The sequence below is a fragment of the Bombus pyrosoma genome, linkage group LG8 (assembly GCF_014825855.1).
Source record: "Bombus pyrosoma isolate SC7728 linkage group LG8, ASM1482585v1, whole genome shotgun sequence".
Lineage (NCBI taxonomy): Eukaryota > Metazoa > Arthropoda > Insecta > Hymenoptera > Apidae > Bombus > Bombus pyrosoma.
The window spans coordinates 5526962-5553543 of NC_057777.1; the positions used below are offsets into that span (position 1 = coordinate 5526962).

The 26582-nt window shown below is 35.0% G+C and overlaps 4 protein-coding genes across 16 annotated transcripts in view; 2 read left to right on the plus strand and 2 right to left on the minus strand.

The window, feature by feature from the left end:
* The window catches only part of LOC122570308 (venom dipeptidyl peptidase 4-like), a 296735-nt gene extending 279321 nt beyond the window's left edge, over positions 1–17414 (plus strand). For 7 of the 10 annotated variants that reach the window (XM_043732434.1, XM_043732433.1, XM_043732436.1 and 4 more), the window contains 3 exons: positions 9369–9529; positions 13658–13863; positions 15679–17414. In XM_043732434.1, coding sequence (XP_043588369.1) covers positions 9369–9529; positions 13658–13863; positions 15679–15774 — 463 coding nt within the window. In that variant the 3' untranslated portion in view covers positions 15775–17414. Of the gene's footprint in view, positions 1–9368; positions 9530–9594; positions 9831–13657; positions 13864–14151; positions 14212–15678 lie in introns of those variants that run through there. The other 3 variants (XR_006317781.1, XR_006317782.1, XR_006317783.1) reach the window with 3 other exon arrangements.
* LOC122570311 (DNA-directed RNA polymerase I subunit RPA12) lies at positions 17181–18203 on the minus strand. The gene is made up of 3 exons (XM_043732446.1): positions 17975–18203; positions 17614–17830; positions 17181–17529 (listed from the first exon to the last, which is right to left on the minus strand). Exons 1-3 carry the CDS (start codon positions 18102–18104, stop codon positions 17505–17507), a joined length of 372 nt encoding a protein of 123 aa, XP_043588381.1. The 5' UTR covers positions 18105–18203; the 3' UTR covers positions 17181–17504.
* On the plus strand, positions 18198–21414 carry LOC122570310 (F-box/SPRY domain-containing protein 1). 3 transcript variants are annotated; one of them, XM_043732442.1, is made up of 4 exons: positions 18198–18697; positions 18991–19270; positions 19352–19442; positions 19528–21414. In XM_043732442.1, exons 1-4 carry the CDS (start codon positions 18393–18395, stop codon positions 19620–19622), a joined length of 771 nt encoding a protein of 256 aa, XP_043588377.1. In that variant the 5' UTR covers positions 18198–18392; the 3' UTR covers positions 19623–21414. The 3 variants fall into 3 exon arrangements, with proteins under 3 accessions (XP_043588377.1, XP_043588378.1, XP_043588379.1); XM_043732443.1 differs by having other exon boundaries at positions 18997–19270; XM_043732444.1 differs by lacking the exon at positions 19352–19442.
* Positions 21415–23884: 2470 nt separating this feature from the next.
* On the minus strand, positions 23885–26343 carry LOC122570309 (transmembrane protein 164). 2 transcript variants are annotated; one of them, XM_043732440.1, is made up of 6 exons: positions 25938–26343; positions 25537–25877; positions 25336–25452; positions 25186–25264; positions 25000–25100; positions 23885–24926 (listed from the first exon to the last, which is right to left on the minus strand). In XM_043732440.1, the coding sequence occupies exons 2-6, from the start codon at positions 25852–25854 to the stop codon at positions 24645–24647; spliced, it is 897 nt and encodes a 298-aa protein (XP_043588375.1). In that variant the 5' UTR covers positions 25855–25877; positions 25938–26343; the 3' UTR covers positions 23885–24644. The 2 variants fall into 2 exon arrangements, with proteins under 2 accessions (XP_043588375.1, XP_043588376.1); XM_043732441.1 differs by having other exon boundaries at positions 26179–26342.
* Positions 26344–26582: the final 239 nt, after the last annotated feature.

Below are 26582 nucleotides of genomic sequence, written 5' to 3' on the forward strand. Positions count from 1 at the left end.
ATTTTTGCACCATAGAATTCCGTATAACATTTTTTTGAATGAACCAAATTCCTTCTATTTCCCGAATTACGTAGCTTCATAAAAATAGGAATTTCCACAAACATTCACGGTCTAATTATCACGTTCATTATAAAATACCCAGTATACCAGCAACTATGTCGTCTCTTGTTTTCGTTACATTCTCGTAATTACGGAAAAATTCTAGCTAATCCCTGAAAAGGTACAATTAAATAATTCCTAAAAATGTTGCACGTTTATCCGCGAAGAAATGGGTCGAATAGAATTTCCAGAAGAAACAACAAATTAGTTTCATCAGTATCTAGCCCGTGTCGTGGTTTCACGCGCCCCTATTCTTCCACCCTTGTCAGCTACTCTGGAACTCGTTTTCCCAGTGGTTTTTTCCTGGCCTTTGTTCCGTCATCGAACCAACGATGTTGCTGTTCCTGGTACGCTTGATCGGTGAATAACCGACCCTGTGATCGAGAGATAAATTCTTTTTTCCATCGGGGCTCCGAGATCCATTTAGGTGCGGATCGAAGGGGATGAATATTACGTTTACATCGGGGAACGATGAATTCGACACGATGTCTCTACATGAATAGCAGCGGGGTTTCGTTCCAGCTTTCGTTTTAGAAATGGAGCTTGTTATCTGCTTTTCGCGATGAACTCGAATAGGGATTTTATATAACTAAACTGTTGCGCTTATCTAACAATGTTTAATGCTTGAAACTTCGCGCGAACTTACACGCGAAAATATCCAAAGAACGGGCGTCATTTCTCGCAGCAACTTTTTCATACTTTCGTTAGAAGATAATGAAGTTGTTAAAAAATATCTGGCAATACAGAAACTAGTGTTCCAAGCGAGTACGACGGGGTTTAATTTTCCACTCTTTTTAGTTGCTAATGTCTATCGATCGGAACTGATTCGTTGAAGGTAATTGTGGAAAATTGGAAGATTGTAAAATTGATTTTCGATGAAATACTCGTTACGACGAATAACTATTGCCAAAGTTCTAGCAGACAATCGAGGGACGGGGCAACAGATCTTCGAAAAAATCTATCCACCCTTAATTACGAATCAGTATGAAATGGATCGTGGCTCGTTAGAAATATTATTACGTAAATGAGAAACGAATCATCATCGTTTGCACGAGCTCTGATTATCTTCGGCTGTAGCATCTCCAGTTAAATGCATAAAACAATAATGCGAGAAGTCGCAGACGTAGAAATCTCGCGAAGTCGGAATGTTTAACGAGAACTGCGAGGAGAGACGAAAAACGGAAAGCGAAACGAAATCGAGGTACAGAGAGCTAAATAACATAAAGAGCGAGTAAAAAATGACGCACGGGGAAAAAGCGAGGGAAAAGAAATACAAAGTGTGAAACAAGTGTGAAACAAGTGTGAAACACAGGTAGAGAGAGAGAGAGAGGAAGTTAGAATATAAGAATGGAGAGGAAGAAAATGGACGAGACAATTAACTGAGAATGACACGTTAATAACAAGAACGAATTGAGATGTATTATTGTTACATTTAAATGCAATATCAACTGCAAGGATTTTCTGGTGCGGATGTATTATCTCTCTCGCCTGTCTTCCCTCCCTTTGATCTCTGTGCGTCTTCAACATCTACCAGACCGGCGTCGAAGTTAATTACACACAGTGCCACAAAGTGGCACGAACCGGTGTCGGAAACAGTTGAGTACACAAACTACGTGGAATACGATTATTCGCGACGATAAAAGATAGTCCCTTGATTGTTCCGTTTCACTTCATAATGACAAATATAATATTTGAATAATCAGCAGAAGAATAAGCAAATGGTAGTGAGAGTTTCGCTCGTGCCCCTTTCGCTTTGATTACGCCGGCTGTCAAAAGTTTTCGGCGTAGATTATAGCTCTATCTCGATATAAATTATCCAGTTATTCGAGTTGTTTTTGATTAATTTTATTTTTGTATTTTAAATTAACTCTTAATTTGATTAATTTTTCAATTAATTTTATTTTCGATAGAATTTTTCTTGCAAAGCTTTCATATAAAGTACGCAGATTTCTAAGCAAAAATACGGTGCATATTAGCAGTGTATACTTGTAATTCTTATTTTCAGAAACTTTTTGTCCCAACGATACGACACAGTTACTTTTTAATTGGAAACTTTCAGCAGCCACGAAACGTATTTTCTAACTGGACAAGAAGATTAAAAACTATCCACCGTGACTAATGTCTACCTCGACAAAGGCAAAGATCGCCGCGATTGCCAGAAATGGGCAAAATTTGAGAACAGTAAGAATCGTACACGAAAGTGTTTAAAAGAGATCAGATCGAGACCACATTGCGACAAGTGATCTTCCAAATTTCTTATTCCACGATGTTTCATTAGCTCGGATTCGTTTTTCGACAGCGAACGAGATAAAGATGAAGCGAAAATCGGCGACTAGAAGGAAAAGAGGAATGGGCGGTGAATACGAAAGAAAGAAAAGATTGCCGCTAGTTGGAAAAAAGAATATTTTTGCGGTGGATCAATTCAGCCGAGGCACCCGCCTTTGGTTGGTTGTTCCGTTAAAATGCGGGATCACAATGCCAGCGGCGGATAGGGGTGAAATATTTCAGCGCGATGCTCGAGGAGATGGAGAGGACGCGTTCGTCGGAAAAAACGACGGCTCGATTATTTTCGAGAGCCTCGGATTTCAATTTACCATGTTCACCCTCTGCTCTCTCTTTCTCCTGTATTTTCTCTTTTATTCGATCCGATGTGTGTCAATTTGCGTATGTCGAAGTAGCTCTTAATTGAAAAAGGAAAGAGGAAGGGAAGGAAATAAAATACAGGAACGAGTGGAAAAACAAGCCGGCAGAGAAGAGTGGAGGGAAAAACCGAAAAAAGAGTGGCGGCGTGAAAAAATAGGGGGCGCGAGAACAAACTTAACCCTTGTCGTCCGATGTTTGCGATCGACTCTGCCATCCACCGCGATTGCTTTCCTGGCCTTGACTAGTATTTAACACGAGAACCTTCCCTTTCTTTCTTCTTTTTTTTTTTTTTTTTGAAGAAAGATAAGAGAAAGATAATAGATTCGAAAAATGTTATTAACAGATGAAGGTTTTCTAATGTGAAAACTTAGTTATACATTATACTTCGTGATTTTAAGAAGTCGTTGACCCGGAAATTATGTAGTGAGAAAATATAATATGATACGCTTTATGAGATATTACGTACTATGATCAACTTTCCGAAACATTCTGCATGTGTAACATATTTGGGATATAATATGAAATCTGCCTTCTCCTATTTACATGTAATTTGCAGCCATGTTTCATTCCAGAATTGAAATTCAACATAGTTTTCTTTCCACGTATAAACCGCGCGATAAAAGATACAAATCCGAAATAAAGGGTGTAATACGGTAAAAAAATACTAAAAATTAACGGAACTAAGTATTAAGGTGTAACAAACACTATTTGACAAGAATAGACAAACGAAGATATGCAACGAATGAGCGAATTAATTTTCAAGCGAATAGATTTTCACGTACGATTTTTAGCAATGCTTTATCGACTTTTCGAGCAATTATTTTTTACATTTATATTACTTACTTACAGACTGTTTATATCATCGAATAATCGTCAAAAAATCATCGTACAATTTTGTCTATTGAGTGGCGAACTGTTCATCGTCGCAAGATTAGAGAGGCAGATAGTCGAAGGGGTTGAAAGTGCTCGAAAGTTTGGAAACTTCGTTGATTTCCTGAAATTACCGTGGCAGAGATTTTCGTGTTAGTCGAGGGTGATCGTGCCAGATTCGTACGTGAACCTAATTCCCCTATGAGTTAAATCAGGTATTCAAAGGTGGAATCTCGTAGATCCTAATTAAAGAAAAACCATTCCGCGAATCGAAGAAACCAAACCTTCTCGATTCATTCGTCAGGGTTGGAATAGGGGTTCCGATACGTCAATCGGCCTCAGGCACGAATGCAGCCGAGCTTTCGAAACTTTGATTAAACTCCAGACCACGCTAGGCACTTTAAACTAACGATTCTCTTCGATCATGCCTGCTAAGTGACGAGAAATAGTAATTCACGATCTCTCCGCAATTTTATCCTACGTGAAGATTATTTTTAGATATGACACCGAAACAATAAGGGAAATTGGTCCATGTGGTCTGATTAATTTTGAGAAACGAGATTATTCGCCTATGATCCTTTCTTTCCTCATTTCCTCGTTCATTTTTCTTCGAGATTAGAATCGTTGAAGTAATCAGAATGACCAGTTCGTAATTTTTCATGAAAGCTTTATGCATTTGCAAGGATGCGTTTTCGAGGATCTGAATGATTTTTTGTAAAAATATTTGAAATTTTTTTAGAAATATTTTGTAAAATATATTCTATTATGTATAATAAATATATCCTATATATTATTTTGTAAAACAATTTCTTCGGTAGAATACAAGTTTTACAAGAGAAGGGATCTTCATATTTTCATAATTTTTTTTCTTTACACGACAATCTTTTGATAGAAATTTTGCTACGATATTAAACATCCCTCTGTCCATTAAAACGAAATCACAGGAAAGAATGGGAACATCTTATTCGAATCATTTTGTTGGAAATTTTACGTTTTAGTCGTCCAATATTAAACGCGCTCAAACAACTACGGGTCCATTTGACTCTTAGCACGACACAGAAGCGAATAAGATCGATCGAGAGTGGCGAGGCAAAGTGGAGCGTGGCCTTATTCGCGAGTGACTCGTTAAAGATCGAAGACAACGCGCATCGTCCGAAAAAAAAGTGAAATTCTATAGGCGAGAAAATCGATGCTCGATGCTGAAAGCTTAGATGCTGAGAGGAAAACGAAACACGAGAGGAAAAAACCGGGGAAACATTGGTAACTGTAGAAATAGAGTTTAACTGGTTAGGGGTTGACTGGCCGATTTACGAGGTAAATAAATTTCGCGAAAAAAGAAATCCATCCAAGCAAGAGTCTCTGCTATTTCTATGGGTATTCGTGTGTCCGCAGTTCCCTGTGGAACCATTATTATTATCGAACACGCGAAACGCCACGAGACAATGGTCGTGGTGGAGATTCGAAGAAACCGGTTCCGTTTTACCCCTTCCGACCGGAAATCGCGTATTTTCTCTGGCAGTGAGGATGTCGAATGCGTCTTCCAGTTGACCAAGCGGAAATTTACAGCAATACTAACCATCCTTTGGTTTCGTTCAATGTTCGATACGGCGCGCAATTCCTTTTGTCATATTTCCATCATTTTTCTTGTCACTGTCAATTGCGAGGAAAAGTTGAAGATGATACGAGAATTACACCGTTACGTCACTTTTATATTTTTGTCGCAATCTTCGCTCCACTCTTGTTGTTATATGTATTTCCTTCTATTTTTTACGGAGTTGTAACATAATATTCGTCCATTTTCTTCGTTCCGTGGCGTAACGTCATTTCTCCGGCGCTTTATCAATTCCACGTACACAAATGTTACGTATCATTTTAAAAGCTACATTTCAGTCAGTCATTTCGATGGAAGTTCGTTACGAAACGCCCAATACTTTTTTAATGAAATTTTAAACACGTTGTTACATATAAAAGGAAGGAAATTTTCGATATATTTCGGTTTTATCGAGAAGGGAAAAATACGTGGGAAAATTATGGGCATCGTATAATAAATATCGGGTAACGATATAAATTCTTCAACGTTCACAATTCTCTGTGTTTTACAACCGGTATAATCACATTTCGGTCTCGGTAAAAGTCAACATTAATTTCGTCAAAAGATATTTACAGTGCTAGGACATCAATATTAGGACGTCTCGTAATATCATTTACAATTAGCATAAATTGAATGCTTTTCGTTGTTTTTATTTTCTAGTTATTCTATCATAGATTTTATTATTTTATTTTATTATAAATCTGTTATTGTACGCGCGTCATATTCCAATAGACGTAACCAACACAATATAAAAACACAACACAAAATAAATATAAAAATGTTTTTAACTATGCCTTCCATGTATATCCTAATATTTATAATCAGTAGCTCTTTCGTCCTAGATAATTACAAAAAGAAAAAAAGACAAATAAATCCAAATCCCTGGTTTCGAGCATATTCGCGAAAGGATTAAATGAAACCCATTCTCATATTCTGTGTCACGATTCAAAACGCTAAGACGGTACAAAGGAGGGAACGGAAGCTTTTCTCGAACATGTAACAAAACAAACAGGACATCCAAACTCTGCTAGTTGGCAAGTAGAATGTCCTGTCGCCAATCAGACGCGGGTCCCGCGTTTAAAGTAGCCTTGACACCATCGCATGGCCCCAGGGTACGACGTCGTGCAGAAATCACAGAGATACACGTGGACAGGATGTCTCGGTCCGGTTCCCAAAGGACTATGACCCGAGCATGCAGGACCTTAAACTCCTACCGCACCCTGGACCTCTTCTCCCTCCGCACTGCGTCACTCTGACTACAACTGGATCTGGGTTAGCTGGTAAAATCAAAGTCCACTGTATGCGATTTCTATATTCCCGAAATAGAAGTTTCCCGAGACGGATCTCTGTATCCCAGATCTTTCTTTGGAAACTGTCCAAATGTATACTTTTCTGCTTTATATAAAATGATGCAAAAGTGATTCCGGTTGGGAAACAATTTTTCGGTGTAGTACAAATAGAAACGTTAGATCGATATTTTTTTTATAAGATTTTATTTATAGAGAGCGTCGCTTTTTGCTTTATTTATTTATTTATTTTTTTGTTAATGTAACTGTATATTTCGAACGTATATTTCTGCTATACACAGAGTGATGCAAGAGTGACGCGATACTAGCATTCGATGTTTGGAAAGCAATTTTTGGGAACAGCTTGGTTAAAAATTCTAGTACGGATCAATATTTCTTACATGATTTTATTTATAAAGAATGCTACTTTTTACTTTATCTAGTTTTTTATAGAATACACTTGTTCAAACGTATATTTCTGCTACGTACAGGGTGGTGAAAAAAATGACACGATACTATAAACATTGGATACTTTGAGGAACAGTGGGAATAAAAATATTGGTATGGATAAACTTTCCTTGGTAAACATTATTGGTATTACATTGATATTAAATTTATTAGAAAGAGCAACAGTTTCGATACAAAGCGTATTAAACGTAAGCGTAGAAAACTAGGGGTAGTTTAATACAAATTAGGGAATTCGTCCTTCTATTCATCCCTAGGGGATTCGTCCCTAATTCACAGTAAATTATCCCTATTAAACGAACGAATTTACGAATAGGATAATGGGCTCTGTGTTATCCACCATCCACGTTGAACATATTTCGTTAAATGAACATTTAAATAAAACTTAATCCTACATTGTCCACGATTATCTACGTGTAAACAAAACATCAAAAGCGAAGCTATATTTTCACATAGACCATACCCATCAGGTTAATTAGCAAGAATAATAATTACCTGCTGCGACGACGAAAAACACAAACTCACAGGAAACTACATTACCCCAGAAGCGTATAAAACAGCGCAACGTTTCAGATTAATTTCTGCAGCCGCACAAAGATCCCACAAAATCGTATATTTCTCACATCATCCAAGGGAAGAACAACGTTACACCGTCTAAAAGGTCTCACAAAGAATCTCGCGTTCCACTTTCCCATCCTCTCTTTATAAACTTCTTTCCCATCAACAACCGCGTTTCCATGTTCACAAGGTTGCGCAAAGAGAACAACGAAAGAAAGAGAGAGCGTATCGAGAAGAAGGTAATACACGGGGAAAACGTCTAAATGGCCATTAAGCTACCACCAGCCGTAAACACAGAGTTCGGCTTACCACTATCTAACAGAAAGTAAGGGAGATAAAGGGGGAAAAAGGAATAGGGCGATGTTAAAATTTGAAAGCGCGTCGCGATCCTCTTAGTTACCTCGGCTCGCTCGTAAAAATCGTTTTTAAAGGATAGTCGTGGTAAAATAAATGTCGTCCGCCGGCCTAAGTGCTCCACCAGGCAGATGCATTATGCATCCGAGTCCGAGTGTCCTTCGAGCCTCGAGGAAGATGGATTTCGCGGAAGTGAAAGGGGATCCTGTGTGTCTGGCATCCGGTGAAAAATAGATACAACGGATCGAGTACCTGTCCCCTTCTCCGACAGCTTGTAAAACACGTGTCCAATTTTTGTAACCGCATGGCCGATGAATCTAACTGAAAATTCCCCACGAAGGTTCGAACGATAAAGAAGATGGATCTAGGACTGCGATCTGGCAATACGATCTGATCGACTATCACAGGCGCCTGCCGCTACTTTTATCAGCAGGAATTTGATAAAAATTGCTGGATGGATGTGGATAAATGGATTAAAGGAGCTAGAGAATAGCGAGGGAAGAATATTCTAAAGGTGCGCGAGATTGGAGATTGGTCGGGAAACGAAAACGGAAGCGGCTGGATCGACGGCGTCACGCGTGACGGCTGATGTACAGCGAGAGGCAAAAACATTTTCCTATATTTCAGTTTAGCTTATGGCGAAAACAAAGATGTTTGTTGTATTATCGAATATAATTATTAGTATATTCCAATATTCGTATGTACAGTGGCTACCAAAGTATTTGCGCGCATATTTTTATTTTGCGAGGAAGAATACATTTTTGTCAGGTTTTATGTTTCAAATTTTCGCGGTAATGTAAGAGTACTATTAAATGATACGAAGTTGAATATAGTATTCTTTTTATTTCTATCTTCTAACTGTACGAATACTTTTGCCAAACTCACTGTAGACGCCAAAATATGTCTATGTGTGCACCGCGTGTGTCCTGTGCTACTATCGCTCGTAACATTAAACAATATACCCGGATTTTTGGAGGATTCTTTTCAAAATATCGTTATTTGTCTTTCACTTCAAATCCCCGCCGAATTCATGTTACTATTTTAATGGACTGCGAATGAAATTCTGAGAATAATATGAAAAAGATAAAAAACGATAGAAAAATTCCATCCACTTAAAACAATATTGAGCGATACGATGGAAGGAAAAATCATAAAATCACAATATAATAAAACAACTTTCTCGATTACCCGCACGAAAGAATGATAGACACACCAGGATTAATAGATACCTCCAACCCCTTATATTTGATGAAATGTATTTTTCCATTTTTCACCTCCGTGTTTGCACTCCATCTTTTTATTCCAGTCGTAGTTTTAATGAAGCTGAGATAAATCGGACGATAAAAACAAATCTCTAAGCTCTATAAGCGAAATAGTCTTTCGTTATTAAAGCAGGCTTGATAAATTTACGATTTAATAAAGGAACAATCTGTGACGTTTCGAATTGGCCGGTTTCATTAACGAGCGATCTAACACGTAGACGATTTCCCCGTCGATTGCAGGTACTTGCAAGACACGTTACCGTTCATCGACCGTACCAGGACGGCGATATGGGGCTGGAGTTATGGTGGATACGCGACGGGCATGACGCTTGCCATGGATTATCATGGTGTCTTCAAGTGCGGCATGTCCGTGGCACCTGTAACAGATTGGGCTCTTTACGGTACGTCCAACAGAGATAATATTTTCATCCGCTTGAACGTCGAGTGCTTTATCCTTATTTTACAGTCTTTTTGCTCTTGAAATATTGGATATTCACTTCACCATGATACTTCATCGACTAAATTCTTCGTTATTTTAAATATACAATTTGACGGTATATTATTTTGTGGACATACGGTGGCGGACGAAAGGAAGTTTATAAAACAAGAAATGTACAAGGACATCGTAATTCTACGAAATTCAATGCGTGTAATCGTTACAAGTTAATAATCAATTTAAAAAACGATCATCGTGCCTATAAGGTAAGAAACCGACAACGATAAAAAATTGAATTCGTATCGAGCAATCAATCAACGCTTCGATAAAAATTTGTAACAAATGTTAATGCGATTTTTAATTTAATATACCTGTTCCTTTTTCAATTACTAGCGCGTAACATTCTGCCAATACAAAATCAATAGTTATTCCAAGTATTGTTAAACAACGCTCTCTTCATACTTGATATTTTTATCGTGTTTTTTTAATAATTATTAATATAATACGTCTTACATTTATTATGACATAATATCATAGAACGTATTGACAAATTTTGACTGGAAAAAATGAAACACCCTATACAGTTAAAACATTCTTGTTTGAAATTAAATGATAATATGATAATCAGGATCAGTTAGATTGGAAGCTTGCCGTATAATTTGACAGATTTTAATATGCTTTGCCTTTGATATTTGATTTTCATTTTACCAACGTTGTGTTGAATATTATCTTTCATTAGCGGCACTTGGCCAATATATTTGCCATGGGATGGTAAGCGAGTATCCAGCCCAAATCTGTCCTTATTTGAACTGCAAACCAGTTAAACCTTCTGTTCGACCCTGCGAAATTTCCTCTGCTTGCCTAGTGTTCATATTCGAGGAGCGAATGTGAGTGTCTTTAAAGCTGCGTAAATCTAATCTCCAAGTGTGCTTAACTCTGACAATCACCGAAATACTCGAACAATTAAACCGTGCTATTGAGATAAATCCATCGCTGCTATCAACATGATCGTTGTAAAACGAAAAGCTACAGTAACGTGACGCGAAGTATCGGTGAGATATTAGCTGAAATAAATTTGTACAATTTCTGAAATAATCTTCAAATAGGTTACACTGTTACAAAAACACTAGGAAGCGAACAATTTGTTGAACAGAACGGAAGGAATAGGCAAAATATTAATTAAGAAAATATAACCAGAGTTTCAAAAATAATCAGGTTCGATGAAAACACCGTGGAACGAGAAAATGTTGAAATACGATGCAAAATAAAAGTAGACGAAATAAATTGAGATAAATTATTTAACTTATCGAACGATTAAAATTGACAGGAACTACGAAACCACGAGAATATCGAAACTTGATGCGAAGAATCGGTAAAATATTATTTAAACTAGACTATCAGTGTTCTGAAAACTGATCGGTGAAAAAGAAAAGCATCGCGAAACAAGGAAATCGTAAAAAACGACGCGAAGAACCGACGAAATATCGATCATAGCCCAATTCCAGAAACGACTCGTTGTCGAAACGATCAAGATTGCTAAAGCGTTGTGAAACGAGCAAATATTGATAGACGGTGCAGGGAGCCGGTAAAATACCTTTTGACGAAACAACAGAACGAACCGAACGCGATACACCAAGTTCACGATGATTTGCACGGTAGAAATGTAAGTATCAGGGCGAGGTAACGGAGCAGAAGGGAAAGACGAGAAGTTGGACTCGTCGACGGTTCGTTTCAGCCTCGATCGATTCAATTATTGTCAGGGTCTTGTCGCAGCCAGACTACGCTCGCGTTTCCAGATATCAGATTTATTTCTTCGACGAGGAGTCATCGTTTGGAGTCGTCCCTACCGGCACGAGCATTCGGGATGCTCGATCTTCCTCGTCGATGCACATTTTTAACGCGACCATTTCGTTTCTTTCACTCCTTCTTCCGTCAACGACGTCACCTTTATAGATATCGATTATTGATTACGTCCTTCTTCTCTCCTCTTTCGAGTTTCCTCTTCACCGTTACCATTGCTACAGATTGTGGATATTTATGCAAATTCTTATTTTCATGTATCTTTATTGGCAAAATGAAACCTGAACAAAAGTTTCTTTTGCCTATTAAAGATGATAGCAAATACCGTGCACTTTGGATATTTCATATGTCTTTTCCGTGCGATGTTTGCATCTTAAAATTGCCCATCAATGCGTAAAAGTTCATAGTCTAATCATTGCTGTTTGTTTTAGGTGTTCAGTTTGCTTTAGAATTTCTATTTGTATTGGAATATTAATTGTTATTATTAATTTTTATTATTATAATTGTATTAGAATTTCTATTTGGATTCTCTTTGTATTGGAATAAAAATTGGTAGATCGTCTTGCTTGGATAATTATAGAACTGTACATGTATAATTACACATTGTTTTAAAAATGTCTCTTACTTGATTTCTTTTCGCACTGTCCATAAAGATATCTTTACTTCTTTTAAAATGTCCGGAATGTTTTCCCAGTCCGTGATTTATTAAACTTCCTCTTACAGATATCGATTATGTCCTTATTCCTGGAAGCTTCCTTTTTATTCTAACTGCTATCACTATTATTATCGGCCTTTTTTCTAGATTGGAATAAAGATTGGCACACAATTCTGCTTGGACAATTATGGAATCATCAAAGATAAATATCAGAAAAGTAATAACGTCCCTTTTACAAATAGCAATTATTCTTCTTGTTCCTCCTTCCTATCTTCTTCATTATCTTCTTTTTATTATTACTATTATTATGATCTGTTTCTTTCTCTGCTTATTTATGGTCATATTCGCGATTCTTTTTGAAATGAAAATGAACGCCTCGATGATAATCGAAACAGATGGAAAAATAATGCCAGGACGAAGATAAACATTATATTCGGGTAGATATTAAATGAATTGTTTGACATGATCAAGCGGCACATGGTTATAGCAAATATTGACGCGAGTATAATAATATAATTGCTGGAAACACGGTAATTAGCAGTTGCGGGTTAATTAAAGATCATTAACTCGATAATCTTTACGCCTGGCGTATGTACGACTAAAAAAAAATTAATGAATTCTCGTAACTCGTTCAAAATTCAATCGATACTCAACTCTCTCTCTCTCTCCCTCTCTCTCTCTCTCTGCCGTAAACATTTCCGCGGGAAGAATTTCAAGTTATATCGCCGGTTCATTTCGCTCGACCTACTTAACCAATCAAAATAAAAGCCAAAAACGAAAGAAACGAAGGGTAGAAAAAAAAGTGAATGCTGAATGAAATTGAATTCCGTGCGAGATCGAATCGAAAACGTTCGTCGAATGGTCGTTAAACCGGAAGGGAACGGCTCCTCCGCAACAGTTTTCGCGGAAGAAAATACCGCCGCAGCCTCTCCGCGCCATAAATCATCGAGCGCGAAGGTTTTATTAAAAGAAGAGCGTTCGAAGTACACCTATTCGATTACCTTTCAAACGATTATGTTCCAAAGCTTCTTTAAACCTCCTGTTCCCATAGCTCAAATTGTGATGCAGTCCGAGAATTTTTCTTCATTTCTGGCTCGATCGATGGAAAACGAGTTTCAAGAGTTTATTTTGAGCATATTCGATTCCTTACCTTCGCTACGAATCGCGAATATAGTTTGCCATATGTTTCATTATTTTAGTAAAGTAGTAATGAAGTTCCAGCTTGAGAATAAATAAATTGACGAAACGATATGTTAGAATTACGATAATATCGATAATGCAATATTTCACCGCAAGTGAAACGCATGCGAAAACTCGGATATAAGAAGGAGAAAAATATTGAACACGTAATTTTTTTCAAACATAGTAATTTAAATGTAAAACAGAGCAAAAAGTTTCTCGCTATTGTAACAGAAGTTTACGATTCAAAAGCGACTGCGAAACGCTGCTTTAAATTTAATTAACAAGTATCGTCGATTCGCCTCATCCAAGTAATTCGCTCGAAATTATTTTCTAAATTCTATTCGATACCTATCGTGTTACATCGAAATGAACATTCGTTCGATATTGAAGCTAAAGAAGGTATCGGATAACGACGAGTTATACAGTGATATTGGATAATCGATGCACATTGTACAGATTCGATATACACGGAACGGTTCATGGGCTTACCCTCGGACAATCTGCACGGCTACGAGCAAGGTCAACTGCTGAACAAAGTGGATAATATTAAAACGAAGATGTATTACTTGATCCATGGGACTTTGGACGATAACGTGCACTACCAGCAGTCACTGTTACTCGCCAAGGTTCTCGAGCAGAAGGATATCCTATTCAGGCAACAGGTATGGTATTCGAAAATTATTCGAATAATTGAATTATTACCTTTAGATCGCGCATACTCTTACTAATATAAATACAAATTTCTACACGTATTATAAACCATTTTTGTAAACCAAAGAAATAGACATTTCTTTTCTATTTCAGTTATTTGTGTAGTATCTTCAATGGAATATAATGTTATTATATCCTAATATTTGTAGTTTATTTACAATGAATGGATTGTACAAATATAGACAGAAAAACGATGGTAGTTTAATATGAACTAATCGCAATAACACGCTACGATCTAGACAACTCTCGACACAACGGATCCAACGTTCTCTCTCACGCGGACCACACTCTCTCGACAACGCTAACAGCACTATCGACAACGCAACTCGCACTCTCTGACTTCTCGATTCACCGTCTTCGACTTCTCAACTCAAACTGCCCTGCTCTCGCATGTCTTTTGTCTTCCCGTAGACCCACCACACACGTGTTCTGCGACCGCTCGTGGCCAAAGCCACGTAGACTTTTTCTATGAAACTATTCATTTGAAGGACCGACGACACATCGATGGGCCCATCGGCGCCTCGGCTCTCGGGACATTGTTTATGGTTTAAAAACGTCTCGGCTCTCGCGACATTGTATGTGGTTCACCCGCTAACTCCTAGGCCTTATGTCCGCGATACTACATTTGTATCATATACATCCTTCACATATTTATACATTTAAGGACTCGCACTAGCGATCACGTTACGGTTAAATCACGTCAAGTCAGGCATCGGTCAAAATCGCTTACGCGTAATCCAGTGAGAGCATTCACAGTAAGTGGTTCGGTCAAGTCAGAGGAAAATCTCTTGATTGGTGGCTGACTTGACGTGATCTGACCGTGTACCGTACGTCTGAAGCTAAAACCTAAAGCTTTAGGTTTTCCATAAATATATACATATATGTAATAAATGAAAAGTTCAACTAATTACATTATAGGAAGGTTTGTTTCTGTATAATATTTGAAAATTGTATTTGTAAAAATTGGTAAATAAATAGAAATTGAATCAAGTTAAATTCGGTATAAAAATGTTTCCTATTTATCGTTTAACAGCAGTCTCATAATAGTCTAACAATTTTTTTCAGAATATTATCCACGCGGTGGATAAGAGGTATATAAAAAAAGGGACCGAGTCGAAACCGCTCGGCACGCACGGCGTTATTTCAAACAGTTTACAGAATTATTATGCTTGGCATTCGCCTACGTGCTCCGTGGCCGACCCATGGTGTTTAACGTTCGCGATTAAAATCTACAAAGCGCGCGCGAAGTGCAGTTTATTCCGCCTGAATAAATTCCCACTGTTTCGTTTAAAGTTTAAGTTCCGTGTGATACACTTTTGTTAAAATGAGTATTACGCAACGCATGGATTCGTGCCGTTTCCAGCGCAATCGCCGCTATTTGTTCTCTCTAAATAAATAAACTTGCCACGTTATTTCATCGCGCACATAAGCTTTACAAAATATTTAAAAACAGCATCGTGTAAAAATAGATAGACTGACCGACGAAAATATTTGAACATTTACCATCGAGAACTTTTATGTCCATATTGTGGGCGTTATATAAAACATTTTGAGATTTCATTGGCCCTGTAACGAGTGTAAATTCTGCAAATAGTCATATACCCTATAATAAGTGAAATTTAAAGCCATTCTGGGAATTTGTCTAAAAGTTGCAATATTTTTATTACAAACACATATCTAGCAAAAAAAAAAAAAAAAAATTGGTATACAAAATATTTCGTAAAACACACGTGATATATTTATAAAGGAAATTATATTTTTCACAGACTTACACGGACGAAGACCACGGGATCGCTCAGTCACGAGCTCATCTTTATCATTCATTGGAAAACTTCTTGGACGAATGTTACGAAGCCTCATGATTGCAGCGTCGAGAAGAAACGACAATCTAGATCCTTTGCGTCACCTGCCTCACATTCCACTTGTAAATACCTTGCCACTTGTACATACTCGATGTACAATATGTAATATGAAGCGTTAGTGTAAATAATTGAAAATGAAGAATCATGAAATACATTCGATTCAAACGAAATTGCAGGCTGAAGGACGGTTCTATACAACTTCCATTTCGTGGTTGATAACGAAGGAATTTTGCCACGTATTCGAAATCAAATATAGTCGCGAATATAGACATTAATTAGTATATTTGCAAATTGTTTGAATCGAGTGTGACCATTGATTGTTGAAAAATTTACAATCGACCCGAAGAATTTTTTTAATCTATTTTTTTGGAGAGACTATTTCGATCGTCGAAGGCCTAATGGACTCGAGAATAAATTTATAGCCCCTTACAGATAAATAAACTAACGTGTGAACTAACCAACGCTGGCATCGTGTGAAACATCCTTGCGGAAGTAAGTTTCGTGGAACGAACCGGATGCAACGCGTCGCATAATCGCCGATCACTCGGGAATTTTGAGAGTAAAACGTGTGTTTTTCTGTGAGATATATTATATTGTTAACGAACAGATGTTATTAAATATTATATAGCGAGACGAGAATTCGTACGTTTAATGACGAATTTCTAAAACATGTTCCTGTTTCGTTTCGAGCATTATATGCGAGGCAAGTGAGAGTCGTATGTGAAAAGAAGTATAATCGTACTCTCTGAGGGGTATTAATGGAAGAGAAGAATGAATATCCGATTTGGATATGTTTCTTTCTGAAAGGAAGAATGTTAAAAAGAAGATATTCCATGATATACCTTTGACGATGTTCAATGCTTTTTATTTCTTTTCTTTTTTGTAGCTTAGAAACTATTGGTGATGGTACATAATTTGTTTCGTATTCGTTTTTATATTTTGCTTTTTACGTATCTATTAACAATTTCAAGTTGTTAATATTATACATGTTTTATGTTCGACCATTATTATATTGCTTTATATTTAACATATAGCTTTATAACGATAAGAATGCGTAACTAAACGTAATTGAAGAAGATTATTTAAACGTAAAGATAAATTCTTTCCTGTTGATTTTATCAATGTTAGGATAAAGAAGCCTTTCCGACACTATTCATGGTGTAAGACTTCAATTGTGTATATAATTAAGTTGCTGGACTGGTTGTTAAAATTTCCTCGATATACGATAGCGCGCATCTATTTCTCTTTACTATTAAAGAAAATATAAAACATTATTGTGACTAATAGTTAATACTTAAATCTATCCCGTAGTGTAAGCGACCTACTAACAGACTTTAAAAAAAAATACCAGGATTTTATAATGAAAAGGACCACTGTAATGGTTTCAAAGACGGATTAATAGGAACTTCTTAAAACTAATTGTTAACTTTTATTCCAATGTATTGTACAAAATATTTAATCGAATATATACAATTAAAAGATACATTATTACGAAATTTCCAACCATGCGTAATTAGGGGAAAAATATAACGATAATTCTGCGTTATTACGAAAATTATTATGTGATTTCTCTCCTTATTATTATTATTCATTGATATTTGTTGAGTGCATCATAAATAAAGCTCTATGTTTTATTAACACAGAGTGTTTTATGTTTTGATAATCATTTACCAATCAACTAATTAAATGGTGTTGAATGTAAAAATTGAAATGTATAATAAAATTTTCTGTTATGAATTCTCTGTCTCTTTGAATCTGAAAATAAAGTCTTCTTAAAACAGTTCCTTTTTTTCCTAGAAGAAAAGGGCATACTTCTTAATAACGTTTAAAAAGACATACTTGCACTTGGTGCATGTGTAAAATACTGTCTGTCCTTCATCCGCTGATCTCAATTGCAATGTAGCGTATGACATTTTATCATTCTGACATTGAGGACATTTTCTTTCAACGATTGGGCCTTCTGCTTCTTCCACTGCATCATTCTTTTCTTTTGATGAATCATAAACATTCTTTCTGTTAAACTCGATAGTGTACGACATCGCCATATCTCCAAAAGCTAATCTCGAAGATCATTTATCATTTAACAACAATTTTTTACAATTACTCTTTAAGTAAATAAGCAACAAATAATTCAAATTCTCACACAATGAGATAAGACAAATTTGGGAAAATATAAAAATATACAAAAAATAATAGGTACCTTCGGGACCCCAAACCTTTTTACAAGCATAACATTTTACATTTCCTTTATCACCTAACAATGGTAGAATGGATCCACAATCAGAACAAAAACCAGGAATGCTTATAAAAGAACCAGTATTATGTGCCATTTGAAATTAAATTAATACAGGAATCGTAATAAAGAAACAACACAACACTAAATTAACATACACGTGAACTAAGGAAAACATTTCTGCTACAACCATGGACTACGAGATATAAGAATGGAAACTCATAACCTAAATTAAAATAGTTATCACGCATGCCTTTCTAGTATACATATTTTCTATGCTTGTTATACACATAGAAATTACTCCAACGTTTGATAGATAGATAAACGCCGCGCGGCGTTCCTGCGCGTGTATGTTTTGCTCGTTTACTTGATCAGAACCGGCAAAATGGACGATATAGTACTCCGAGTATCTGATCATGTTTTAGAAGTGATATTTTCCTATTTAGATCTGCACACGTTGAGAAGCTGTTCGTTGGTGTGCAAACGATGGAACCGTTTCCTAAACGATGAGAACAATGACGCGTGGAGAATGCACTGCATCAGAAAACTGGCCCAAGAGGCGCTCAGTTCCGATTTATTGTCATCAGTATCTACATACAAATCAAAGCTCCGTGCATTTTATCACGCGTGGAACCCCAATGACTGCTCCCGTAATATTTATATTAGACCGAATGGATTTACCATGCACAGGTAGAACCTTGGATTCTGTCATCACCGCGTGTTAATTCGTGATTTATGCTCTGATCTCGATCTCAAGTTTCCATACACAACGTTAAACCCTGTTATTTCGTTAATCGTCATATTAAAGTTACATTTATATATTTTAATACCGAAGATTAATGAAAAACATGAAAATCTGCAACAGGTTTTTCTAATAAAAATGAGTTTTTTAAAGATGCGGTCATAAAATGTAAACTTCTGATGTTAAGTGTGTTTTTATATATATAAGCGATAAGTGAGTGCTTGAATCTTTACTACTTGAGTTATAGGAATCCAGTTGCTCAGAGCACAGATGCCTGTAGAGGTAAAATTGGCTTCCGGCATGGACGTCATGCCTGGGAAGTTATTTGGGAAGGTCCTCTGGGAACGGTAGCAGTAATAGGTATAGCTACAAGAGAAGCACCTTTGTTGTGTCACGGATACGTAGCATTAGTTGGCTCTGACGAGCACTCATGGGGATGGAATCTAGTGGACAACCATTTGTTACATAATGGGAATGTACAAGGAAATTATCCTTTGCTTAACAATGCTCCAAAATACCAGGTATGTAGAATTTTGTTTATCGTAACTTTTATTTAGCTAAGAGAGAACATAGTCTAAAGTATTAAACTTTATAATTAACAGGTTGGGGAAAGAATTAGAGTAATATTAGATTGTGATGATAACACATTATCTTTTGAAAGAAATTATGAATTTTTGGGAGTGGCATTTAGAGGTACTATATACTGTTGCTTTTCAACTAACAATAGATGTTTAATAGGAAAAATTTGTTTTATATTAATAATAAATTAAATGCATAGGGTTGCCAGATAAAAGATTATACCCATCTGTATCTGCTGTGTATGGAAATACAGAGGTATCTATGGTGTACTTAGGACCACCTTTAGATGGCTAACACTTTACTTCTAGTAGAGACATATCCCCAGAGGCTTAATAAGGCTGTATGAAGTCTAAATGCAACATTGTTTGCATCATACCAAAATGTCTACTATGAAGTAGAACAAGCACACAAATGAAGTGTATGATATCTTTTAAGAGAGATGTGTGCCTGTTCATTCAGTCAATATCATTGTAAATAGTATTAGCATTCCATTTCAATCGATAAATTCATGATAGTGCTTTATACAATGCTAACAATTATAAGTTACTCAATAAGCAACATCCATAAGTTTCACTTAAAATCATACATTCGCTAATAACCAGCGGTCTGCGCGTTTAATAATGAAATTTCTCGTTTAAATTTCACGATTGAAAGTATCTTTATACGAGAATGTTGTTACGTATTACGGATTTCGAAATAATCATGTAAAGATATTCTTAAATTAGGCGATTTGTGAGAAAGAAGTTCCTCCGCGGAGAAAATATGAATATTCTTCCAGCATGAATCGGAATTATTTTGTTATTTTGAGATCTTTTCGGATCATGTAGATTGCAACTTTTTAATTGATATTTCTGTACAGAGAAATAAGTATTATTCTTTACTCTTCCATGAAATATTAATATTCGAGTTCTTGTATAAATATATGCTTTATATGAACCTTACAAAATTCACTCATCTGCCAAAGAAATGGCGAAATCTTACTTGTTTATAAAATAGTCACATATTGCGATAATTAGCTTATTTCTATCATTATTAACGAGTCTACCACTAACAGTATAATTTTGCGAGGACTGTGAGAGGAACAACTGTGATTCGTCTGCATTTTATTAGTGTATTCGTTTTTTTCAACGATGTTTGCATAAGTATTTTATTTATTTATTTGTGGCTGTTAAAATATTTCATATTTAGAAGACAAAACATTAAGGCCCTTTCTTATGAAATATTTATTACGCTTCGTCTTTTTTTTTATATATATGTAGATATTTATATGTAATTTAAATTAATATTTATTTTTTAATTGTAAGAAACGACTTTTTTAAAATACCGATAGAACTCAAGCAGCGAAATTGTCAAACAAATCGAAGATAGCTTCGAAATTACAGTATACAGGGTGTTCCAGTTAAAGTGTTCATAGCTGCTTTATTTGTCAATGTATAAAGCAATGTCGTAAATTGTAAAATATATCACGGTAGTAAAATTTCGATCGATTTGTATGATAATTAATCATTTTCTTTTTTAAGTAGGGCAACGCTAGAAAACAAAACTAGTACCTGTCGAATTCATCTATGCAATATCATAGTCGGACTGATTTTTTTATTCTCTACGAGAATTTCGTTCTTGCATTATGGTATACTGTATACAAGATTTGTGTATACAGTTTTATTCAGTTGCGAAATCATCATGTATGTATAATCGTGGTGTAAAGTCCAACGATCACTATTGTGATTGATGCACAACAGATCTTACTTAAATTAATGTAATCGACATTTCGATTCGCTTACGCATTTAGTGTAAGAAAATCATGTATCGACTATGGATGAAAGTTGTACATCGTGCTCTTTGAAATGTATTTATAAATAGTAATTAATCTTCGACGCCGACGATCGACGCTAGAACTTCAAACAATATTTCACGAGTATGATGGCGAATAAGGATGATTTTTTAATGTACATATTTATTATTGTCATTACGTTTGTTACGTATAGCTTCGGTAAAATTAGGTTTTTCTAAACTTTTGTACAGAATTGTGTACATATAATAGCGATCATGGATGTATGAGGGAAAAATAAACCTTGTTTCGTATGTGCCCAATGGTTTCATTCGCATAAATAACAGACATTGCGGGTCACGGACTGATCTAGAACTAATACCTCTCTCGATCGATGATCGATCCAGTCAAGTCTCCATGGAAAGAAGCATATTCTCGTTTAGAAAATGCGAAAAGTAATATAAGTTACTTCGAATACGAACTACCAATATTACACGTGGAGTATAGTGGTGCCTTATTACAATTCTTTCGATGTAATCTCGATGTGGCTACGATAATACAATGATAGCATTAAGTATTTCAATTTTAATCGACATCAACCCGTTGAAACGAATCGGATCATCGGTAAAAAAGAACAAAATGCATCGTTTTGTAAATACACGTGTTACACGCGCATCATGTAACCATATTCGCGAAACCATTCTGTACAAACGTTTAGAGGAAGCGTGAATTAGTCGTGATACGATTAAGCTTGGAACACCGGTATACTTGCGCGTATATCAGAAGTATGAGAGTTTTAAACAAAAAGAAAAAAAAGAATGTACATCGCTCTGTAAATAAATTATTTTATTTTAATGCTTTAATGTTTGTATTGTTGCATACCACGAATCATAATGGCTGAGAAATCTTAACGCTTCTCTTCTAAACGAGAGATAGAACAAGGGGTGTTTCATGTCATGATTTCTCTTTTATTTGAACCATTTATACAATAGATACTTCGTACAAACCTCTTTCACTTCATATCCCGTACAATTTAACACGATTTTAATATTATAATTCAGGATCAAATGTAATGTTTCTTTCATCCCTTGTTCTCTGGGGAACCTCCAGGTTTAGTACCTTTGCAACAAGTTTACTCACGCTTTCCATAGCTTACAAAAATATAACGCCAATTTGTTGTACATTTAATTTCTACTGCTGTGCAACTTATAAATAAGTATTAACTTAGTTATATATATATTAAAGATTCAATGTTACCATGGATTGAATCATAATTGAAAGAAAATATTTCATTGGACTCAACTTTCTTTGGTGCATTAAGACATTGAATCTTACATATATGCGATTCTCATCACGAGGGCTTATTCGAATGTAAGAGAAATGACAGAGGTGTAAATTTGAAGAGATACAGATGTACATACATAATCACTTCTGTACATAACACATATAATAATTTCTTTTTACTAAACCTATTAGGAAACACTGTGACTCGAAGCATTTATCTTAACTGATATACATTCATAGCACATTTGTGATTCGTCATTGGACTTGTAGAATAAATACAAGTTAAATATTTCTTGTTGCACAGCATCATTCCAATGACTGTTAATATTACGAAATTTTAATTTATATTACGAAACAATCATTGTTATAAAAGTTCTTTTTTTTTTTGTTGTTGTGATAGTCTATCGAAAAGCAAAATTAAAATTTTCACAGGCCTTCGTAATTGCAAATTAGATACAAATATTTGGTTTTGAATAAAATGTAAATAATATTAAGATTTCGTGTATATCCTTTCGTGTGGAACTCTATCAATGGCATTATGAATAGATTGGAATCTTTATTTGCAATTTTTCACTTATGCACGATGTTTTTCCGTGATTACGTTTATTTTCCACACAAAAGAATTAGTTGATAAAAAGTGCGCACGATTAAAAATTGTGATCGAAAACGTCAAAATATCTCACTTTTACAATAACATTTTCTTTCACTTTAAAATAGTAATGTAGCAACACACTCACAAAATTCGAAATGGATATATTTTTTAATGTAAAAATTTTAACAAACCAAATTTGGGACCGGAAAGAAGTGTTCTTCATTATTAGGCCATAAGAGTTATAAATACTTTCTAAAATTTATTCTATGAATTCATTATTTCATTATTATGAGCAAATGTTTGTTTTATAACTAATAGTTGAAGATTTGATAATTCGACAAAAATATGATAATTTTATTTAAATAGCGAATATTATAATAATAAAATTGCTACTTATATATGTACATACAGGAATTATAAAACAATTTATTGATGCTTATTTGAATTTTATATTGTTCCATACAAATTTTTATACAGATACTTGCTATATGTTTTAAAACTTTTGAATGAATCGTTGCATGAGAAAATGTATTCTAATAAATAAAACTTTTGGCAGTTGGTATACATAAAATCATTGCAACACTATTTTTATGAATTGATAATATGGAATGAGTTGGGTAACTAATCTAAATATTTTATTACATGCACTCTATTAACACAATTTATCACATGTGTTTAAAATGGATAAGCAGTGCTTTTATTAATTATTAGTATATTCATATTTCATTTTGTATCACATGATGTAATTAATCATTACATATGTATATCACAATAAATCTCCTTTATCGTAATTGGAATAGGGATGAATTTAATAAGGAACGAATATCATTCTATAAAAATAATAAGATGCTGAAATATATAAAGACATACATTAAGATTATGTTTAAAACTTAAAATAAATAAATCACACAATTCATTGGTATACTCCTCTTCTAATTACAACAGGTACTGTACATTATTTTAAGCATTAAGATAATGTTATATTTAAGCTCAATAAAGAAGAAAGTGAGCCTTTAATTACTCCAAAAAAATAGCATGCATGACAAGCTCTATATAACAATAATCTATAGAGATAATATGTCTAGAAATATTTAGTTATGAATTACTTCAAACTGAAACTGAAAAATCATCACATAAAAAAAATATAGCGTATGAAATAACATTAATCGCTGCATTGTTAAACATTAATCGCTACACTGTTAAACATAAATGCTGCATTTTTAAATAGGAAATGTTTTACAAATAACATTCCTAATCACAGATGCATCAAAAATGCAAGACCATCGGATTCTCCTAATCTCTTGTAAGATAATTCGCGGACTCTCCTTCCGCTAAATGGAAAAAATGTGCTACACGGCAATGGTAGCACCTATTTAAAGTTCGTTACGGACTCATATTTGAGATTTATAAATTCCTAATTACTACCATAACTTGCCCTGCACTGTTCCTATTCACCATAATCACGCATACAGTGCGAAAAAATAACTACAAATTTGTTTATTTGGGAAAAGGATCATCAATCTTTACAGGTAGTGACTGTACAATTACGAATTCACAAATGACAAACAAAATGCCTTGTGTTCATTTCATTATTGACATATAAACTTATCTATTTTCCTAAATCAAGTACTCACTGAATTGCAGTAGAAATTATGAATTACGAAATATTGATCTAATTTACGTGAGTATGTCCATTACCTGAAGTATTTGCATCTTCATAAAATTTCTCATTATCATCCACTTTATTGTTTTTTGCAAGTACGCAATCAAGCGTCGGTTTTACTCTAGTTGGCGGAAACTTCGTTAATAAGAAATTCGACGCGAAGCTGAATAACTTGGATAACAATGGGCAGAGTAATCCTTGATGAATAAATGTCCATACCCTATAATATTGACCTTCAAAAGGGTCAAGAATAGCTGCACATAACATATGACTAAGGTTCACTTGTATTGGCTAAAAAATGGAATGTTGGAACATTAGAATGGATTGAAACATAGAATACGCGTTAATATGAAATAACACACACCAAAGCAATGGCTTGGATAACCCAGAAATGATAAGCTAAATTTATTCCATAACTGAAAACGGACCAGCTCATGTCTGATAGAGGTTCCACATTATACACACCTAAACACAAAAATTAAGATAGCGTTACATAACGAATTTTGTCACATGATTTTCAAATTAATAAGAGAAAATTAATTGTAACCACCTCCGATCCTCAGTAAGTAATATGGTATCACTACCATTAAACCATGCTGAATGTAGTACATTGCTTTATCAGCAAATATCTGAAAGAATTATATCAATGTTAATTTGGACCATTAAATTATATATTTATTTGTGAAACATGATAATTTACTCTGCGAGATTCTGTCTCTGGGAATAAATATGCTAAAAGTGGTCCATTCAAAAAGTTCAAATGTATCCTGAAGATAGCTGTGACTGTAGGACTAGGATCTGCTGCCAGTAAATACAACTATATTACAAAAAAGGCAATAATTGTAAACAAGTACAAATAAAATATATACATTCCTTATTCAAATGGTTCTATTAATTTTACCTGTACAGCTGTGGTTATATGGCAAGGATTTAATATATATACAACTGTCCTGCTGGTAAACTTAAAACCAATTTCCATTCCTAGTACTAATGACATAATAATTAATAATACTCTTCTGCCAACACAATCATGATTTACATATGATACTTTGGTTGGCAATTTAATTCGTTTATAGCCCCAAACAAGGAAGGTTATTATGAATATCGATATGATCAATGTTTCAATGATTCTTCGCTTTGGGCTTAGGTAATATGCGCATTCTGGTCCCACATTGCGTGGTATCGAAGCATTAACACCATCGTATGCCCATTCGAACATTGCTATGAATTCTTTTTGTAAGTCTGAAATGAAAAACATGATAGAATTTAATAGTTCAGGCACAGATTGGATTACTTTCATACCTGCACTATCCGCAATGACGAATTTCAGACTATGACACTCAAAATTTATCAAATTTGCCAGTCAGAATGCTTCACTAGGAACTATGATTTGCATTTTAATGTTTCTAACTGAATTGTTAGACAAGCAGAATCATTCACGTAATAAGATCCCACGTTTGAGTGTCATATCGGAAAATGTAATTATCGATTCATCAAAACGAAGAAGGGTCTTTAAATAGAAAAATCATAGAACTGAACGTACGTAACTTCACTGATCCTACGTCTTATTAAACTGGGAAATAGTGCAAAAGACTTGGAACTGATATGTACATGTAATAAGATTCATTAAATATAAACAAGCATCATACTTTACACCGCGTATTGGCTATTAAAGAACACTATCGGAAGTGTCGAAGCCCCTGTTACCATTTTCGAGTAATTTTTAACGTTACCGACTCAGTAGAAAATAAGATTACTATATAATTGTACATATGGTGCTTAATAGGTGGCACTATAACGTTTCACCAACGATCAATTTCATTTTTAATAAGTACATACAAAAATAGTTTCGAGACAGGCCTAAATGTAGTTACTTTGTCAACAATTAAAAACTTCATTTCTATAAGTCTGTGATAATGCATTTTTGTGTCACACATTTTGTGGGCC

Coding starts and splice junctions, on each gene's coding strand:
- LOC122570311 (XM_043732446.1), bottom strand. CDS start 18,104: ATGGCACATAATACTGGTTCTTTTATAAGCATTCCTGGTTTTTGTTCT. Junction 17,831..17,974: donor AAAGGTTTGGGGTCCCGAAG/GTACCTATTATT, acceptor CTTCGAGATTAG/CTTTTGGAGATATGGCGATG. Junction 17,530..17,613: donor TACACATGCACCAAGTGCAA/GTATGTCTTTTT, acceptor CTTTATTTTCAG/ATTCAAAGAGACAGAGAATT.
- LOC122570310 (XM_043732442.1), top strand. CDS start 18,393: ATGGACGATATAGTACTCCGAGTATCTGATCATGTTTTAGAAGTGATA. Junction 19,271..19,351: donor ACAATGCTCCAAAATACCAG/GTATGTAGAATT, acceptor TATAATTAACAG/GTTGGGGAAAGAATTAGAGT. Junction 19,443..19,527: donor TTTGGGAGTGGCATTTAGAG/GTACTATATACT, acceptor TTAAATGCATAG/GGTTGCCAGATAAAAGATTA.
- LOC122570309 (XM_043732440.1), bottom strand. CDS start 25,854: ATGTTCGAATGGGCATACGATGGTGTTAATGCTTCGATACCACGCAAT. Junction 25,453..25,536: donor ATATAACCACAGCTGTACAG/GTAAAATTAATA, acceptor TTTGTAATATAG/TTGTATTTACTGGCAGCAGA. Junction 25,265..25,335: donor CAGAGACAGAATCTCGCAGA/GTAAATTATCAT, acceptor TAATTCTTTCAG/ATATTTGCTGATAAAGCAAT.